At 34.7% G+C, this 19124-nt stretch overlaps 3 protein-coding genes across 3 annotated transcripts; all 3 read left to right on the top strand.

The window, feature by feature from the left end:
- Positions 1–1190: 1190 nt before the first annotated feature.
- Positions 1191–5401, top strand: LOC143637157 (T-complex protein 1 subunit zeta 2-like). The gene is made up of 16 exons (XM_077104605.1): positions 1191–1331; positions 1432–1565; positions 1670–1733; positions 2770–2905; positions 3014–3165; positions 3265–3312; positions 3411–3503; positions 3584–3690; positions 3780–3894; positions 3980–4063; positions 4151–4355; positions 4443–4537; positions 4623–4691; positions 4778–4885; positions 4976–5094; positions 5178–5401. Exons 2-16 carry the CDS (start codon positions 1432–1434, stop codon positions 5251–5253), a joined length of 1605 nt encoding a protein of 534 aa, XP_076960720.1. The 5' UTR covers positions 1191–1331; the 3' UTR covers positions 5254–5401.
- A 2309-nt stretch (positions 5402–7710) lies between these two features.
- Positions 7711–9324, top strand: LOC143637156 (14-3-3-like protein). Its single transcript, XM_077104604.1, has 4 exons — positions 7711–8343; positions 8417–8539; positions 8767–8883; positions 9023–9324. The coding sequence occupies exons 1-4, from the start codon at positions 7822–7824 to the stop codon at positions 9074–9076; spliced, it is 816 nt and encodes a 271-aa protein (XP_076960719.1). The 5' UTR covers positions 7711–7821; the 3' UTR covers positions 9077–9324.
- Positions 9325–13672: 4348 nt separating this feature from the next.
- LOC143637155 (uncharacterized) lies at positions 13673–18016 on the top strand. The gene is made up of 12 exons (XM_077104603.1): positions 13673–13931; positions 14965–15062; positions 15193–15279; positions 15358–15526; positions 15598–16242; positions 16326–16480; positions 16562–16747; positions 16828–16918; positions 17008–17176; positions 17262–17372; positions 17461–17560; positions 17657–18016. Exons 1-12 carry the CDS (start codon positions 13677–13679, stop codon positions 17685–17687), a joined length of 2097 nt encoding a protein of 698 aa, XP_076960718.1. The 5' UTR covers positions 13673–13676; the 3' UTR covers positions 17688–18016.
- The last annotated feature ends 1108 nt before the right edge of the window (positions 18017–19124 follow it).

Here is a 19124-nt window from a genome sequence, read left to right as displayed (position 1 = left end):
CAAAAACTGGTCATTTTAGTACTTTTCCGTAACCCCGTTTAATTTGTCCGTTAAGTCGAGGGCATAATGGTAACTTTAGTTATTTTATTCATTTTCATTTTTCTTTTAAGCCTAATAGTAAAAAATCCGTTTTATATCATCTTAACCCACAAAAACCATAAGGACCAAACTCATACATCCACCGTATTCATAACCACCACCACCCTCATTCGTCACCACCACTCACCGGCGATCAAATTAGGGTTTCAACTCTCAACATTCAACATTCAATACCCACTATATCAATCGTTCCTAATTATGTTGCCCAACCTCCTCCATCTCCAAAACCACCTGGACCCCGCCACCTCCTTAACCTCAGACACCACCACCACCACCACCACCACCCCCATCCTCCCTCCTAACCACCACCTCCGCCGCCCCACTCATATTCTTCACCATCGTATTCGTTATATCTTTCATCTCCACCGCCCGCAAACCCTGCACCCCATCCCCACCACCCTCACCCACCACCACCTCCCAATACTCTGTCGTCGCGATTACGTCCCTTCCGAATATCTGTCGCGCGATTGATAACACGCATATTAGGTTGCATAGTTTGCCGTCAGGTGTGGCGAATCCGAATGTTTATTTGAATGGTTACGGGTTTAATTCGATTCAGCTCCAAGTGGTGGCGGAAGGTTCCAGGGGCTTTTGATGACGTCTCACATTTTCGGGATATTTTGCTTTATAATCATGGTTTGTGAACCACATAAGCAAACCACCATGGCAGCTTGTTTAAAATGTTATGAGGTGAAATAATGGATGCAGCTGAATTGTGAAAGAATGGGATTAGGGTTTGGATGATATTAAAGGGGAAAGGAAGGATCTTAAAATAAAAAGAAAATAAATAAAATAACTAAAGTTACCATTTTGTCCTTGACTTAACGGACAAATTAAACGGGGTTACGAAAAAGAACTAAAATGGCCAGTTTTTGAAACATGGAGTAGCCAATTGTAAAAAATTCAAAAAAAGTATTAAAGTTGCGTAGTTGATTAAACCACAAGTAACAAAATGACACTTAACTCTGATAAAAATGACCAAACCTTGTTAACATTTTGTTACTTCACTATAACTTAGAGACAAAATAAAAAATGAAAAATGAGAAATGAGATGAAACGACGACGTGTAGGTCATAAAAATCTTAAAACCAAACCAAAAGAAGCCCTAAAAAACGAAGCTTGAACCTTCTCGACCGCTCCCACTTTCACTCTCTTTCAACTCTCGATCTTCTCCATCACCGTCACTTCTTCTTCTTGAAGATCCAGATCGACGTTATCCAAACCAACCAAAGGTACAGTACACCTCATCAACTCCTTCACATTTCTTTATGTAAATCATTTCTTACACTCATATATATATATATATATATTTGTTTGTGTAATAAAATCCAGATGTCTGTGCGAGTTCTGAACCCTAACGCGGAAGTGCTGAACAAATCGGCGGCACTTCACATGAACATCAACGCCGCCAAGGGCTTACAGGATGTTCTCAAGAGTAACCTTGGCCCTAAAGGCACTATTAAGATGTATGTTACCTTAGCTTCTACTCTTTCCACTTTATTATTATTATTATTATTATTATTATTTCTTCTCATTTTGGTGATTGTTTTGTTAATTTACTTACTCATAGGCTTGTTGGAGGAGCTGGAGATATCAAGTTAACCAAGGATGGCAACACTTTGTTGAAAGAAATGGTTAGTTCGTATAGTTACTTAGTTTCTGTAATGAAAATATTTTGTGAGATTAGATTTATTTAAAAAGCCTGCTTTGTGAAAACATAATAAGATTTATTGGTAATTGTAACATATGCACCGAAAAGCTAAACTGAATATGGTTAGAGGTACTTATTTTATATGCTTAAACTGATTACTTTTTTGTTAAGATGTAGTTTTTGTTAATATTAAAGTTTGAAGTGTAGATCTGTTTTATTGGAGATTGATATTTACTCTTCTATGTCTTAAGCTTGCTGCAATTTTATTTAATTTGGAAATTGTCACCTTTATATGTTGTTTCTAGAATCTTTGTGAGATACAGTTTACTAGTGTTGTACTTGTTTTCTGTTTTCTTATACGGTTAAAGGTGGTTTGTTTGCTCACTGAGCACTTAGAGCCTGGTGTTATAGGCTTTTAGCAGACTTTTTTTATGTTAGTTAAGTTTGCGCTTTGAACTTCCTGAATATGTTCATCGTCAAAACATGGATTCGTCATAATTTCTATTGTACTTTTTGGTTGTCAATTGTCCTGTGACACTATCAGTATTTTAGTTGTTGTAGACCTGTAGTCTAGGTACTGTGATTTACACTTTATGTATAGCAGGAGTTTTCTATCAAGAATATGAAAAGATAATGTTGTATTTATTTATGTTAGGAGCTGTGTTGATATATCCATATTTTAGAAATTGAGTTTCTATAACTACGGTATACTGGTATAGCTCTTTTCATTTTGCTAGATTAAAATCATATTGGATTTTGTATACAAGTTTTAGATGGGGCAATTCGTACTACTACTAAAATTTCACTAGGAAACCTTGATACTTAATTACTTATTGGACGTCTTACATAGATCTATGAGTGGTGTTAGGTATGTAACATGTCTAACTTTTGCATTCTGAAAGTCTTAATGTTATTTTTTGAGCGGAAGGATCATTTTATATACAATAATTATTGTTTTGTTACATCTTCTTCATTATGCTTCTTTTGTAGAGGTTGATATTTTTATTTTATGGTTGCAGCAAATTCAAAATCCAACTGCCATTATGATTGCGAGAACAGCTGTTGCCCAAGATGACGCTAGTGGTGATGGAACAACTTCTACAGTCATTTTCATTGGGGAGCTAATGAAACAGGCTGAGCGTTGTATTGATGAAGGTTTCTTATTATTCTAGTCTCTTAGTTTGCTTGTTAATTCAGTGTTTATTGTAGTCCATTTTTGAAATTATATTTTTAAGTGCGTATATTTTATTGCTATTTATGCAGGGATGCATCCACGCGTTGTGGTTGATGGTTTTGAAATTGCCAAGAAAGTAACGCTGGAATTTCTTGAAAAGTTTAAGACTCTTGTAGTGATGGGTAATGAACCCGATAAAGAGACACTAAAAATGGTAGCAAGAACAACATTAAGAACTAAGGTTTTTTAACTTGTTATTCACACCCTTTTTTATCTTTTGAATATGTTTTTGGTTGATTTTCTTTCTAGTATCTTATTTTCTTTTTAAAATGTTGTGCAGTTGTATGAAGCTTTAGCAGACCAGTTAACTGAAATAGTTGTGAACTCAGTGAGATTTCTATATACTTAAATCTACTGCGTAGATAAATATTCTAAATTTCATGTATGTTGTAGCTGAAAGTTATTTTATGTTTTGTTGTATCGTAGGTGCTTTGTATTCGCAAGCCTGAAGAACCTATTGATCTTTTTATGGTTGAGATTATGCACATGCGCCATAAGTTTGATGTAGACACTCGTTTGGTATGCTATATGTGATTGTTTTTCTTATTCAGATTAAAATTGTTATTTTATTTTGATTTTCTGATTATGTTGTTGGATAGGTCGAGGGCCTTGTTCTTGATCACGGGTCCAGACATCCCGATATGAAAAGGCGAGCAGAGAATTGTCACATCTTGACCTGCAATGTATCATTGGAATATGAGAAAAGGTAACATATACTTTGAGTTAAGCAGATGTGAATTTGTTTCTTTTTTACTTTTCAGTTCTTGTTAAATTAGCCTGTTGATTATTTTTCAGTGAAATCAATGCTGGATTTTTCTACTCAAATGCGGAACAGAGAGAAGCAATGGTTGCTGCAGAGAGACATTCAGTTGATGAAAGAGTCAGAAAAATCATTGCTCTGAAAGACAAGGTATTTGTTATTTTTTTTTATTTTCTGGTGAAAAGTTTAATTTGAAGTTTTAATTCTAATAAAATTTCATTCTCATGGTTTGTAGGTGTGTGGTCCCGAAGACAACTTTGTTGTTATTAATCAGAAAGGAATTGATCCGCCTTCATTGGATCTTCTTGCTAAAGCTGGGGTAAGTAACTAATGTTATAATCCAATTTATTTATTAACGCAGAAACTTTTTTTTCTAACTCATGCATGGTAATTTGGTAATATTCAGATAGTTGCTCTTCGAAGGGCAAAAAGGAGAAACATGGAGCGTTTGGTTTTGGCTTGTGGTGGTGAAGCTGTGAACTCTGTGGATGACCTAACCGCTGATTGCCTCGGTTGGGCGGGATTGGTCTATGAACATGTTCTTGGGGAAGATAAGTATACATTTGTTGAGAATGTGAAGCATCCTAATTCTTGTACAATTTTAATTAAAGGTAATTCAGTTTGAAATGGCTTTCTTCACTTCTTTTAGCTATGTCTTCATTTTTGTTTATCATTACATTTTATATATACTATTGAAGGACCAAATGACCACACAATTGCACAAATCAAGGACGCTGTTAGAGACGGCCTGCGGGCAGTCAAAAATACCATTGAAGATGAGGCAGTTGTTAGAGTAAGTTTTCTTTGTCTTTAACATGATCGATTTTTTAAGCTTGGCAAATTTTGTTTTTATGGAGCATATTTAATATGTTTTTCAGGGTGCTGGTGCTTTTGAGGTTGCAGCTCGACAGCATTTGGTTAATGAAGTGAAGAAAACTGTTAAAGGGGTAAATTGGGCATTCTTCAACAAAATATATTGTTTAAATTCTTAACTTTATCAACCGAGTTAAAACATATTTTTATTTGTGTCTAGCGTGCTCAACTTGGTGTTCAAGCTTTTGCTGATGCTCTTCTTATTGTGCCAAAGACACTGGCTGAAAATTCTGGACTTGACACGCAGGATGTCATCATTTCTTTGACTGTAAATTTTCTATACCTTTTGACTCTTTTTTAGTTTTTATATATGTTAAGTGTATTATGATAATATGATTTTACATAACTAATTAATTAGGGAGAGCATGACAACGGGAATGTTGTTGGACTAAATCAACACACTGGGGATCCAATTGACCCGGAGATGGAGGGTATTTTTGACAACTATGCTGTCAAGCGCCAACTCATCAACTCAGGGTATGCAAATAGACAGATTGCTTAAAAGTTAAATCCTAGAATATTGTATATATGTTAAATGAAATTTGTGGTAATTTTTGCAGCCCGGTAATTGCATCACAGCTGTTGCTCGTGGATGAAGTGATTCGTGCAGGACGTAACATGCGAAAACCAACTTAAATTGCTTATGATTTCAAAAGATTTTGTTTTGAGATTTTGACCAAGGTAGGGTGTGTTGCATTTTGTAGCTGTCATTTTGACCAAGCTAAGCTATTTGTTTTTGTACTAGTTTTGGGGTGTCACGTTTTAAGTTTATGTTGCTATGGAAACACGTTTTATTGGGCCTAGTGCTAATTCGACTTTTTTTAATCTATTTTTGTTTTTTATTTAAAACGTTTTATAAAAAGTTATAGTACATAAAACTTAAGTTTATTTTAACGGTTATTATTCTCATTTACCAGATGAAGCAATATTTGTCTTTTTTGAAATACGTGTTTTCATGAAGTTTTGTTTGATAATAACTCAAAATGTTGAGTTTGAAAGTAACACTTGTACTTTAATCAAGGAGTTAAAACCAGAAACTATCTTTGATGCCGATAATTGGATCAAATATGGACACAAATTACAACTTATGGTATATCAAAATCAAGTATTCAACGGTAACAATGATTTAAAGGGTGGCCAAGCCTTAATCTCAAATTTGAGTATGAAATGATAAGCTACGATTGTTTATATTGAATGAAACAACCATGAAAGATGAGTCATTTTCAGACCATGGTAAGACGGACACAATTTATCCGTAATAGAATCTTTCCACGTTTATGTTGAACATTTTAGTATTGATTTCTTTTTTATAGCCATCTAGACCATGCCTATATATACATATATTCTATTTAAGTCGCTTATATTCTGTTTTAAGTATTTATACGTTGATCATTTACCATATAGATGATGTTGATTTATCTAGTATGCATTTACATTTTTAGGTAAGACCATATGTAATGGGGTTTAACTATCAAGAAAGGTGGGTGAACATGGTCACTTAATGAAATGAACTTTTGGGACATTAGGATTCAAAATTGAGTTAATGTGGTAGACCATTTCATATTTAGATGGAAGCGTTTCTTTGAAATGGAAGTAACTAAAGCAAGTTAAAAAATAGAATATAAAAAAATAAAATTTAAAATAGTATTTACAGAATAACTATGGTCAAGCCTCTTTGTCAAGTGACGATTACACATATCCAAGTAAGTTAATGATTGGAGTGATTACCTAGATGACCCTAATATGGTCCAATCCCTTTCAAATAAACATTACACATAACGTAACGTTTTTGAAACAAGAAAGATTATATTATACGCATTAATTTCTTTGTATCTTGAATTTTGATTGTCAGTGTGATCAGTTTTTTCAATCAAAAGAGAGTGACGAAGACGATGTAGTTTGTTGCCCACTTACCTGTCTGTATATTGTAATCGAATTTTTTATTATATACGTGAAAAAGAATTTTGATATATGGCACTATTGACGGTGAGCAGGTGTGAACAAACTGAGTCGTGTATATCATCGCCCGTGGTAGCCAACTCCGCCTTCAAGGACACACAGCTGTCGTCTTCTCATTGGCTTATTATATATACGCGTTCTATTGATTATTTAATCTATATTTATATCTCAAATCTCAATTGATCGATATACGCGTTCTATAGATATACGGCTCAGTTAATCGTGTTTATATGTGAATCTGTTACTTTTTTATTAATCGTAAGCTCTTGATTCTGTAAATCTCGTGCTTAGGGATCTGTAACTGTCACTGCTTCAATGAGCTAACACTGCTAGTTATATGCTTTGATTTTCATCATTTCATGGTTTATTATAACAAACACGATGAAGACTTGAAGAATCTGTAAATCTCGATGAATTGTTTAGTTTGAAATTGTCAACTGTGTGGTTGCTTGTACCGTACAAGTCATGAATGCATAGTGCGTTGAATTTTGGATGAATGTATATAGCTTTGTAGATTTGTTCATTATGCATCAATCTAATTTGTATTGCTGGTAATTTATGTCATGAACTTGTTAACACGGCACGCTTAATAGGTTTCGTGTCATACACTGGTCGGTAGACATGATTAAAATCATAGGTCTTAAGTTGCGTAATCTGTTTAGACTCGATTATATCTATTTATATTTTTTAATTTTATTAAAAATATACATATTTATATTACTATAACTCTAGCTGCTTCTTTAAGTTAATTAGTCCTACACTCCTATGATTTGATTTTTATTAAAGTATATTATGTATTGTTAGTGAAAGCTTTTACTGAATTTTATTTAAAATATGTTAAGGATTGTTCTTGAAGGATATTTTGTATCTTAATTTTTGGTGATCTTTATTTTATCTTTGTCATGTGTCATATCGTGTCACTAAATAGATGATACTAATCGTGTTAAACAGGTCGTCTCGTGTAACACGTTTATAAACAGGTTTATGTTCATGTTTGAAGAAACTGACACGATTTGTTTATCATGTCACATTTGTGTTTAGCCCCCGTGTTAATTGTTTCGTGAGTGACCTGTTTAAACATTTAGATCTGTTTTGCCAGCCCTTAGTAATCTGCACATATTTGTTGGCTAAAAGCCTAAATTATTCGGTTGATTCAAATGTAATTGCTTGAGTTTGTTCATCTAGATCTGCCTTTATGTGTCTATCTACTTGCTGTAAACCCTAAAGTGACTGAAACCACATGATATGTTTTGCAAATTCAGGCCTATACTAATCAATCAAATGGCATCAACCGAAGCTTCACGTGAGGAAAATGTGTACTTGGCCAAACTGGCAGAGCAAGCCGAAAGGTATGAAGAAATGGTTGAGTTTATGGAAAAGGTTGTGAAGCTTGTGGATACCGAGGAGTTAACCGTGGAGGAAAGGAATCTTCTTTCTGTGGCTTACAAGAATGTGATTGGAGCCAGGAGGGCATCATGGAGGATAATATCTTCCATTGAGCAGAAAGAAGAGAGCCGTGGAAATGAAGATCATGTTAAACAGATCAAGAATTACAGGGCTACAATCGAGACTGAACTCAGCAAAATCTGCGATGGTATTCTGGGCCTTCTGGACTCTCATCTCGTTCCCTCTGCTTCATCTGCAGAGGCAAAGATCTTTTATCTGAAGATGAAGGGTGATTACTTTAGATACTTGGCTGAATTTAAGACCGGTGCTGATAGGAAGGAGGCTGCTGAGAGTACTTTGCTAGCTTACAAATCCGCTCAGGTAGGTGATTGTTTTTCGTTTCATGTTTTGATACCTTGACTTGTGACCATGGTATGTTGCTGTTGTGTTGTAGGATATTGCTCTAGCTGACTTGGCGCCCACTCACCCGATAAGGCTAGGGCTTGCACTTAACTTTTCAGTGTTTTATTACGAGATTCTCAATTCACCAGACCGTGCTTGCAACCTTGCTAAACAGGTAATTTGATTATGATTGAGCTTCAATTCTCTATATTATCTAAACAAGTCAAACCAACATAATAGTTAGGTTAGTTATGGCTGTGACATTGTGTTTACTAGGTGGAGTGTTTTGGAAATTTTGATTATTATCTTTTCAGCAGAAAATAGCAAAATTGATTTGAGCTATGACATAGTGTATAATAGTAAAAGTGAACATATTTTTTAAATTTCTGTGTTTCATGACAGGCTTTTGATGAAGCTATTGCTGAGTTGGATACATTGGGAGAGGATTCATACAAGGACAGCACATTGATCATGCAACTTCTCCGTGACAATCTCACTTTGTGGACATCTGATATCACAGTATCTCTCTCTCCCACCTAATATCTTATACACTCCTCCACAAAGCTAAACATAGCTGCTTACCTGTGAAGTGTCTAAAGTACCCTGTGCGATTTTATGGGCAGTCTTTAACACGGTTAATGTTTTGTTTGTGTTGCAGGATGAGGGTGGGGATGAGATCAAGGAATCCTCAAAACCCGAGGAAGCTCAATAATAGATATTCAAGGGTCTGTTTACTACACATCAGTATCTTATTACAAGTATTTATTCTTAATGTTTGCACAATCATTGGGTGCTGCTAGCACTAAGTAGATCTAAAACATGTTCAAGTACTTGTGGCTGCCGACTGTTTCCGATTAGGACTTGAGTTTGTTTAATCGAATTCTGGTTTTTTAGGTCCTCTTTTGTGTGTGGGATCATGTATGCTTATTACTGTTTTTATTTCTCGTTTTATTGTTCGTGACCCAAATCCAAATCTTGTTTACTTTGTACCCAACAAAAACCAAGTCATATGGACTTTTTTATGAAAATCTTTTTCGTAAAGAAATCGTTGTGTACCCTTTTGGTATGAACGTTTCTACAAAATGTATTTTGGTCATGAGTGGCTCAACTCTTGGAAAGTTTTAATTTCGGGCATTTTTGGTATGTGACGTTCATTGTGATTATTGGACTATAACTAGGTAGGGGGTCGAGACACTTTGGATTTGTCCCTACTTAATGGCATTTAACTTTTTTATTTTGTATTTAAACAATGATAACCTATAGAATGTTTGAACCTGTGACCCAACATAATAATCTTAACTTCAACTAGGAAATACATAAATAACACTCAAGTAGCAGACACAAAGCATTCTTTGGTCGTGATTCTTGAACATATGTGAAGAATTCCCCCCATCAACTTCTTTATTTCGGTAACAGAGGCGAAGAACGTAGATTGGTCACCTCGTCGTTGCTCATTACTTTGCCAGTGAGGGGTGGATGGGGAGGGCATAAACCAAATTCATAGTTAAACAAATCCTTGAGCCGTTTTGAGTCTTTGCCACATAATCTAGTTGCGTTAATGATCAATGTGTGTTGTCGGTGTTGATGTCGCAAACAATGGGTGATGAGGTAAAATACACACTTTCTGATATGTTTAAGTTAAGGAATTAAGTCACGTAATAACGACTTGTCCCGTAATAATGAGCTCTTTATAAATGCAACAGATGCAAAAGTTATCCATGTATAAGTTTTAAGGAATAATATAATGAGTTTGCTCTATAATAACGAACCATGCAATTATGTTTAACACATGCAAGAGACCCATGAGTGAGTTTTATGTAATAATATAAGAGTTGTCTCTTTGTTGGTGTTAGAAATGATTAAATGCTGTTTGAGATTGTGTTAAGAACTTATGATGTTTGGGGTGTTAAATGGGTTGTGGTTGTGAGTTGGTGGAACTCTACACGACCCCAAAAACCTGACGTGAGCCAAAACACGATAGGAACATGATAATTGTGTCAAACACATGAACCCGAACACGACACACATTTCACTAACCAATTAACCCAATATATTGATTATTTTATTCTTTCGCATATTAATATTGTAAAGTTATAATTTATAACCAACATTACATATATCTATCTAAAATACTATGTTTAAACTATAAAACATCATGCTTATATCTCTTCATGTTTTTCTTCTAACTTTTGACATATAACACACAACCTGTTTAAGTTATAGGACAAAATATATAGTCTTTTGACGCCCCCTTCCGTTGGTACACCCGTAAACCACTTGGTACCTTGCCAGTCTCTAAGACGTATGTTGATGTGCTTTTTTAAACATTATCTAGCACAACTTAGTTTGTAAGTGTGTAATCACTAAAACTCTCACACTCAAACAACAAAAACTAATTGTTATACATATAGGATATAATTATTATATATAATATTTTGCAACTTTGGTGCCTAAAAGTTCACATTATGCCACTTTGCATCACCGAATTGGTGGAATTTTATTTGTTTTTTTTTTAATTTTTTGTTTTTGTTTTGTTTTTGTTTCGGCCTGTAATTAACGTAATCAAAAATGACCGAATGCCAATTTTCTTTTTGTTCTTTTTTTATTATTTTGTTTAGTTGCGATACTGTGACGAACGCGAAGAAAACCGACCGAATTCACCTAGACTCACCGCGTTTTGTTTTAGATCCAATACCGTAACGAAAACCGACCAAATGCTGATGTTTTTTTAGTTCAGGTACCGTAACGACATGACGAAAACCGACGAATTCGCGTCGACTCACCACCTCAACGTCCGAGAATCGATAACGGTCGGGTTTTATCAATGACCGTGTTTTACCGACCGACGTCACGCCAGTGGTCCACCCCAATTTGTATAGTTGTTTTGTCTTAGTTCCGATACAATAACACACGTAACCGAAACTGATTGAACTCGTGTAGACTTACCGCATCAACGTCTGGGTTTTATCATCGCTCGGGTTTTACCGACCTGCCCGACGCAACGCGCTGGGAAGAACACTAGTTTATAAACAATCATAATCAAATTCAAGAGGCATGCCTAGGTAAATGGCCACCATGATTACCCATATATTAGTTATGAGAACGGGGTTGTCTCACATCTTCCCTATTCATTTACTTATGGTTCTTTTTGTTGCACTATATGATCTCATGATTGTTCATATAGTTTAATTTTTATTGATCAATAGAATAATCCATTTGGTACTTATGTTGATTCTTTATATACAAGTTTCCAATGCACATTTTCGTCCCACATGTTTTCCCACTCAAGCACCACACATTTTAATATTTTACCTTCACACCTTTTTTTTTTTTACATAATCATACAAATTATCATATATATTAAATCAGTTGACACTACGGTAACAATCTACAATAAAGAAATGTCCTTTCATAGGTTAATCTTTGGATTTATTTTTTTATTCTTATTAGCCCTTTATTCATTTTATTTTTTTAATGTAAGTGAAGATGCATACATTAAAAAAGAAAAAAAAAACAGCACACAAAAGTACAACATTAGGATACTTTATTTTATATAGTTTTACGAATTTGTATTGAGTGTATACTTTTCATGTCTATAGCAATCATATATGCATAATTCATTCCCTTATACAATTTATTTTTACATCGTTACTTTTGTTAAGGTTTGGCGTACGGCCGTACACGACGTGTCAAATTTAAATTAATTTGAGATGATATGAACTGAATACTCAATCTACATTCAAAAATTAATACTTCATCCGTCCCATTTTAAATGTCCATTTTTTTCACTTTTGGTTGTCTCAATTTAAATATCATTTCTATACATATAAATTCAATTTTCAATTGTGCCCTTACTATTACATAGAGGGATTTTTTAGCCAAGGAAGAAAAATGGTTTTTAGTCATAATAACTTAAATGATATTATTGTCATTTTACAGCTCATAAAATAAAATGATCAAACATTTCTTAATTTGTGTGTTTTAGATCCCATGACATTTAAAATGGGACGGAGAGAGTAATTGTTTTCGTGGAAATTCGGGTTCGAGAGAGGCACAATTGAAATTTAAAGCCATAAAAATGATTCATGTATCTAAAGGTGTAAACAAACCGTTTAGGACCGGTTCTATGTAAACCAAAATGAACCGGTTTGACAGTAAAAGCGGTTTCACCCAAACCCGTTCCAAACCGCTGGTTCAGGGACCAAACTGTTTGGTAAACCGACTCTAAACCGAACCGAACCGAGCTGGACTAGGTCAAACTTTCTTGCTCTTAAGTTAGTTTTTAAACCGAATCGGTTTGACCCAAATTGGTTTTGACCAGGCTTCGATGAACCCGGTTCGATTTGAGAAAAAACCTGGTTTTGTACCTCTACATGTATCTATTACAAGTTACAACAAACATTTATTTAGTTCGACATTTAACATATTAGTGTTAAATATATAAAATATACAAGTAAAACATAATATATTGTTTAGTAAATTGAATCCATTATGAGTTCGAGCCTGAAAGATTACTCTCAAGTCGAGTCTAAATCTTACAAATGGCGTTTTAAAGGAGCATGAGCTCGGTAATAATTATAATTAATAAAATAGTAAGTGAGCTGAGGTTCGAGTTTGAAACTTTACTACTTAATTGAACTTTGAGCTTCGTTTTACACAATTATTGCTGAGTCGAGCTGTAGCTTTACAGGTAGAGCTCTAAACGAGCTAAGCTTGAGGTTGGTTTTAGCTTTAAGTTGTAATACATCTGATTAGGGGTGTGAATTTATGAGAGACAAGAACTTAATAGCTAATACAAAATTTCCGGTTTGAGTCTAGTTTAAATCTCTCGAACACGCATTGAGTTAAACAAGTTAGATTATGCAATTAATTTGGTCAGACGTGTGAGTTTATGAGATACAAGAACTTAGTAAATAATTAGCTGGTTTGAGTGTAGTCTAGATGAGTTCGAGTCAGTTTTCACTAAATTTCACAAACAAGTTGAATTTGGGTTAACCTAAACGTAAATTCTTTCACCAATGAAGTTAAAACTTTTCTTAAATTTACACGAAGCTAGAATTTTACCTTTTTATTATTATTCAAAGTAAAACTTAACAGGATATACAATCATCAAATTTGGTAACCCTAGGACCAATAACTAAAATATATTCCAAAATTTATTTGCCGCCTTCACCCCAAAATATCTCCCTCCTTGTTTTCATTTCATTTGAAAAAATTCATCACCAAAACGCTATATAAAACCTCTTGATTCATTACCACACTTTTATATTATAACTTGGTGCAAACTATCAGATCCAAATAGTCTTCCACCAATGGCGTTAGCTGCAAGCCCTAACTCCAAAGCCAACCTACCATCTCCAGTAGCCAACAGCAACAAGAAGACTAAAAAGACGATTAATAATAATAATAATAATAGCAGTCTGGAGGTGAAGGAAGCCACGGATGAGGTGATGAATTTCGATAATAACCCTACCTCTAAGCCGCAGCTGAAGAGGAACAGTAATCCAGGCGTTCGTGTTATTCATGGCCGGATTTACGACTCTCAGAACGGAACCACGTGTCATCAAGTTTGTTTTCTTTTATTTTGTTATATACTGCAATTATTATTATTATTATTATTATTATTATTAGTATTATTATTTTGCTAGGGTTTACGTTATGTACTGTTTAATCGATTTAGGGAGGATTTTACATTTTTATGTACGATTTGTGTTTGTTGCCATCAAGTATGTTTAATTATGAGTATGTATTGAAATTATTGAGCTAGGGTTTACATTATGGATTGTTTTCACGGTTTTAAATCGATTTACCGTAGATATTATGTACGATTTGTGATTGTTGCCATCAATTATGTTTTATTCGAGTATGTACTGAATTTATCGTGCTAGGATTTATGGTAGATATCATGTATGATTTGTGATTGTTGCCGTCAAGTGTGTTTAAATTGATTATGTATTTAATTACAGTGTTAGGGTTTACGTTATCGATTGTATGTTCTGGTTTTCATGATTTAGAATCGATTTATGGTAGATATTATGTATTGTTTGGGATTGTTGCCGTCAAGTGTGCACTGAAATTATTGTGCTAGTGTGTTACGTTATGTCTTTATGATTTTAATATGATTAGGGTTATTAGTATTATTTGTCTATATTTTGTTTTTCGCCTAGAAGTTAAAGTTCTTTGTCTGTTATTAACACATATAATATTACCTTTGCTGTATGTGTTAACTGCAAGAATCGAATACGATTTAAGGCAGATATTCAGTATGATGGGTGATTGCGATGATGTATTTTTTGTTTCTAGTTTTAGCACAATGTTCAAATTAATTGTAGGACCTTATAGGCGAATCTAATAATAATATCATATATGACTACTTATGGGTCAAAGGTCAATTGTATCTAAATTGCTAGATTGATAATCATATGTGCTTTGTTATAACTTAATGAACAAATTAATTTGGTTTATGATTATTATTGCGTGAAAATCTTCAATTTAGCTTGCAGCCAGTTGCTTGTTATTAATAATGTTAACCCATTTTTTTGTTTTTTTAACCTAGGAATTAGAATTGCGTATCTTATTAACACATTGCATATTATACAGTGTCGACAGAAGACCTATGCTGTATTTGCTAGCTGCAAGAATCAAGAAAAGGCTAAGCCATGCCCCATCAAGTATTGCTGCACATGCCTCTTGAACAGGTTAACCTTTCTATCTTTTGTTAATGATTTTATCAAATTATTTGCTGGTTTATTACTTCAAGTTATTTTAGGATTAAAGCTATTGTGTTATCGTTTTTGTTATTGATGTGTATGCTCTATCTTTATCTAGGTACGGCCAGAAAGTTGAAGATGTGGCATTGTTGGACAAATGGGACTGTCCCAAGTGTAGAGGTGATTGCAATTGTAGCATCTGTAGGTAGGTTTATGAAACCTTGTTATCTCTATCTATGACTTGTGAAGTTAAAGTAAAGTCTAAGACCCTTTTGAACTATAGGAAAAAGCGTGGTCAGATGCCCACCGGTATGGTTTCACCAATGGCAAAGGCAGGTGGATTTTCCTCTGTTTCTGACATGATTGTTGCAAAAGGCGATGAGAATGTTTGCAATTACAAGCGAGTGAAAGAAACAATCGGTTCACCAAAAAAGCAAGCTGATACAGCAGAGGTGATTGTGCTATCCTATTAGTAGTTACAAGTTTATTTATGGAAATTTATTCAAGTTTTAATATTGAACAGGCACTTGCTATCAAGTCACCAAAAAAGCCAGGTAAGGAAAATCTGTTTGATGGCAAGACAGATTTAAATGCAAATCCTCCGGTTTCAGTCCCGTTACCTGATGAGAAGAAACCAAAGAAAGTAAAGCGAAAAGGGTTTGAAGTTAAGCCTCATGACAATGCGGCTAATGATGTTTTAGAGATCAAGACTAACAATACTCTAAATGAAAATAACCAAAAGAAGTTGAAGACACAAGAGTCAAAGGAGACTGTTGAGGGAAATGCGGTTGAGCAAAAACCAAAGAAAGTTAAGCGAAAGGGACCTGAAGTTAAACTTGATGGCAATGCAGTTATTGATGTTTCTGTAACTGAGACTAATGATACTTTAAACAAGAAGAAGCAAAAGAAGTTAAAGACAAAAGAGTCAAAGGAGACTGTTGAAGGAAATGAAGTTAAAGAAAATAATATTATTCAAGATCAAGACACAAACCAGCAGTTGGAGGATAACCAATCTTTAATAGCAAAAAAGACTACTTTAAACTTGTTTGAGTCTGTTATTCCTTTGCCATCTGGCACTGAGTTGGTAACTGTAGTTGGAGTTGACCTCCCAAAAGAAGATGCTGGTAATGCATTGCAATTGTTAGAATTTTGTTCTACTTTTGGAAAGGCAAGTTGTATTATATGAACTTTTAACTTTTAAGTGTCTTTTTGAATTAACTTAAAGCATCATATTTCTCTTATTTTTGGCAGGCTTTAGATTTAAAAAAAGGACAGGCTGAAGCAGTTCTGAGAGACCTAATTAATGGGCGAAGTACACGTCGTGGGAAGTTTACTTCAGTAATCCAGTTTCATATTCAGTTGCTGTCTGTTATTCAAGAGGAATCAGAATCTGAATCTGAATCAGAGTATAGACTTTATTTCTGTTAATTAGTATAGTAGTGTATGATTTTACATCATGATATTTTTATGGATGCATAATCTTTCAGTTCACCAACATCAAATCTGACTCATGGCAATGATTCATGGTTGAAAGCTCTAAAAAGTTGCATTTCTAAATCAAAAGTAAAGGATATGGAGTCTATAGACTTGACAGCTGGTGGATATGATGATTTGGCATCATCAACGAAACTTAAAGTCTTAGTTTTCTTGTGTGATGAAGTTCTTGAGACTGAGTAAGATTAATATGCACACTTTAATGATTAAAGATTTATGTTAGCTTGCTGTTACCGTAACTGTATAAGTTATTCAACAGAAAAATAAGAAACTGGATTGATGATCAAAATGCGAAGTTTGCTGAAAAGAAAAAGGAAGCAAAGGAGAAACTTTCCGTTGCAAAAGATAAGGTATAAATAGTTCATTCAAAAGAAAATATAACATTTGAATTAGTTTGTTTTTAATTTTAATGAGCTAACGTGTTTTGTTGAATTTATAGGAGAAAACTTTAAAGCAGCAAATGCAGGATGAGATTGCTAAAGCAATTGTAGCCAACGAAGGCGTTCCTATTACTTTAAAGGAACATGATGCTATTCTTTCTAAGATTAAGATTAAAGCAGCTGAAGCACATGCTGAAATGCTTGCATGTAAAGAAATGGTCCCCTTAGGTAAGTATATGACGATCCGTAATTATATAATTAAAAATCTCAAAATTATATGCTGATTATATAATTACAAAATTTGTGACTGTAGATAAAATGAGGCCTGATGCTGTGAGAGTCGAGCCAATTTTCAAGGACAACAACGGGCATATGTACTGGAGATTGAAAAAATGCTCTGAGAAACCTGGCATTCTTCTTCAAGGTAAGATTTAGTTGCAGTTTTATGAAGGTTTTTATTTATTTCCTTAAAATTTATAAAACCATCAATGTAACCGCTTCTTAAAACACAGATATAGGAACTGGGGATCATACAGTTGAAGTGGTTGATAAATGGTTTGAATATGATGATGAACAGATGGATGTAATTGAAAAACACATAAATGTCTTGCGGTAAGTGGCAATGTGGCAACTCATATTCTCTTTATCTTTTTCTTTCTTTATCGATGTTATATTATAGACCGCTAACGAGATAATATTATTTTGCAGGTCGCGATTTAGAAAATACTACAAAAACTAGGGGATGGTGTGCTCGGTGTAACATGGCTGCATATTTTGTTGACTTATATTGGCGAATACTATGTTATTTTGATGACTTATATCGGATGTAGGTTATATCTGTTGTAGCCAGTGATGATTTGTGTTTTGTCTATGTAGAGTTCATGATTACAGTTTCATTAGACTTATGAATTTAAACAAACTTTTGTAACCTATATAGGCTTTTGGTTGTTATCAAAGTCAAGGTTATTTGGTCTATAAGATGTTTGTTAATTGTTATACATGGAGTTGTGAAAAATATGATATTAAGTTTGTGGTTTAGGTCTATTTGGTGAGTTTGTGAGATTGCTTGTTTATTTTGATAACTGTTTTTTTAAACGGCATTTTAAGACCAAATTTTCACTTTAACATGTGCTCGCATCATATAACTTCATTCTCCTAGCCTTTAATTCTATTAAATTCAACAAGGGAGTTGATACATGAAGCCGCAGACTAACTTTGAAACAGATCAAAACGTTCCCTTGTTATCTCCATGCATCATTGACGAGACACTGTATTTAAAAGCCATGCAGTTTAAGTTGATGGTATGCGACATTTTTTGAACACTATATTCATTATTTTCATGCAGAGTAAGTCACATAGGTTTATCCATTATATGATGATTATTGAAGAAACACTAAGTGACCTCGGGCATATTACGGATAATCTGGGGGTTAAATAGATGTTTCCCACGTGGGGTTAGGTCCGGCAAAGATGGTTCTTCTGATGACCTGCAAAACAGACACCGTGAGCTCGTCACACAGAAGGGGGGGGGGGGTACCTCCTTGTGACCACCCTCCGGCGTGAGAATCAGACTAGATTGCTCTGAATATAAGTGTATATATTGAGAGATTGCTAGAGAAGATAAGATGTGATAAGATAAGATAATGTGTCCATACAATTCCAAGGTGTTGGAGTATTTATAGCCGAAGGTCGGTTTCCAAGAAGGTACAGTCGACTGAATAGTATTCCTGTTCTGCCAACTGTGGGCTACGCACATGCCATGCTGGTGGTTGGTGGATAGGCAGCGGCTGATAGTGACCAGGCCGGCTGTGTACTACTCCTTTTCCACCAGCTGCAGGCTATGCACGTGCTACGACAGGTTGGTGAGTAGGTAGCGGCTGACAGTGACATTAAGTAATAGAGCATGCTGCTCGTTGTACTGTTGTCAGTGAGCTGTCGCAGCTTTGGTCAGATCTTTTGTCCATACCTCGTCAGGTACAGTACAAAAGATCCTCCAGTAGCGTACGGACTGGCTCATTTGGGCGGAGTTTCCCCGGCTTTGTGCGGGAATGTTCCCGGCTTGCTCACTCCTTCTTCAGGTGACATTACTGAATTATTTAAGAGTTAAGTGCCTTGTGCGTGTAGCCTTGCTGCGTGGGTAGCCTTCCCTGATGGCTAGTATCCGTTGCTGCGGGAA

The sequence above is a fragment of the Bidens hawaiensis genome, unplaced genomic scaffold (assembly GCF_021521415.1).
Source record: "Bidens hawaiensis isolate Kalapana, Puna unplaced genomic scaffold, B.hawaiensis_p1.1 tig00008125_1, whole genome shotgun sequence".
Taxonomy (NCBI): domain Eukaryota; kingdom Viridiplantae; phylum Streptophyta; class Magnoliopsida; order Asterales; family Asteraceae; genus Bidens; species Bidens hawaiensis.
Note: the sequence above shows the minus strand (reverse complement) of the source record. Positions and strands in the feature narration are given on the sequence as shown.

Bases quoted from the DNA above. Each gene is read 5' to 3' on its own strand.
- LOC143637157 (XM_077104605.1), top strand. From the start codon at position 1,432: ATGTCTGTGCGAGTTCTGAACCCTAACGCGGAAGTGCTGAACAAATCG. The intron at 1,734-2,769 runs GTTAGTTCGTAT...TTATGGTTGCAG, and splicing joins ACACTTTGTTGAAAGAAATG to CAAATTCAAAATCCAACTGC. The intron at 4,886-4,975 runs GTAAATTTTCTA...CTAATTAATTAG, and splicing joins ATGTCATCATTTCTTTGACT to GGAGAGCATGACAACGGGAA.
- LOC143637156 (XM_077104604.1), top strand. From the start codon at position 7,822: ATGTTTTGCAAATTCAGGCCTATACTAATCAATCAAATGGCATCAACC. The intron at 8,344-8,416 runs GTAGGTGATTGT...GTTGTGTTGTAG, and splicing joins TAGCTTACAAATCCGCTCAG to GATATTGCTCTAGCTGACTT. The intron at 8,884-9,022 runs GTATCTCTCTCT...TTTGTGTTGCAG, and splicing joins TGTGGACATCTGATATCACA to GATGAGGGTGGGGATGAGAT.
- LOC143637155 (XM_077104603.1), top strand. From the start codon at position 13,677: ATGGCGTTAGCTGCAAGCCCTAACTCCAAAGCCAACCTACCATCTCCA. The intron at 16,481-16,561 runs GTATAGACTTTA...ATAATCTTTCAG, and splicing joins GAATCTGAATCTGAATCAGA to TTCACCAACATCAAATCTGA. The intron at 17,373-17,460 runs GTAAGATTTAGT...CTTAAAACACAG, and splicing joins ACCTGGCATTCTTCTTCAAG to ATATAGGAACTGGGGATCAT.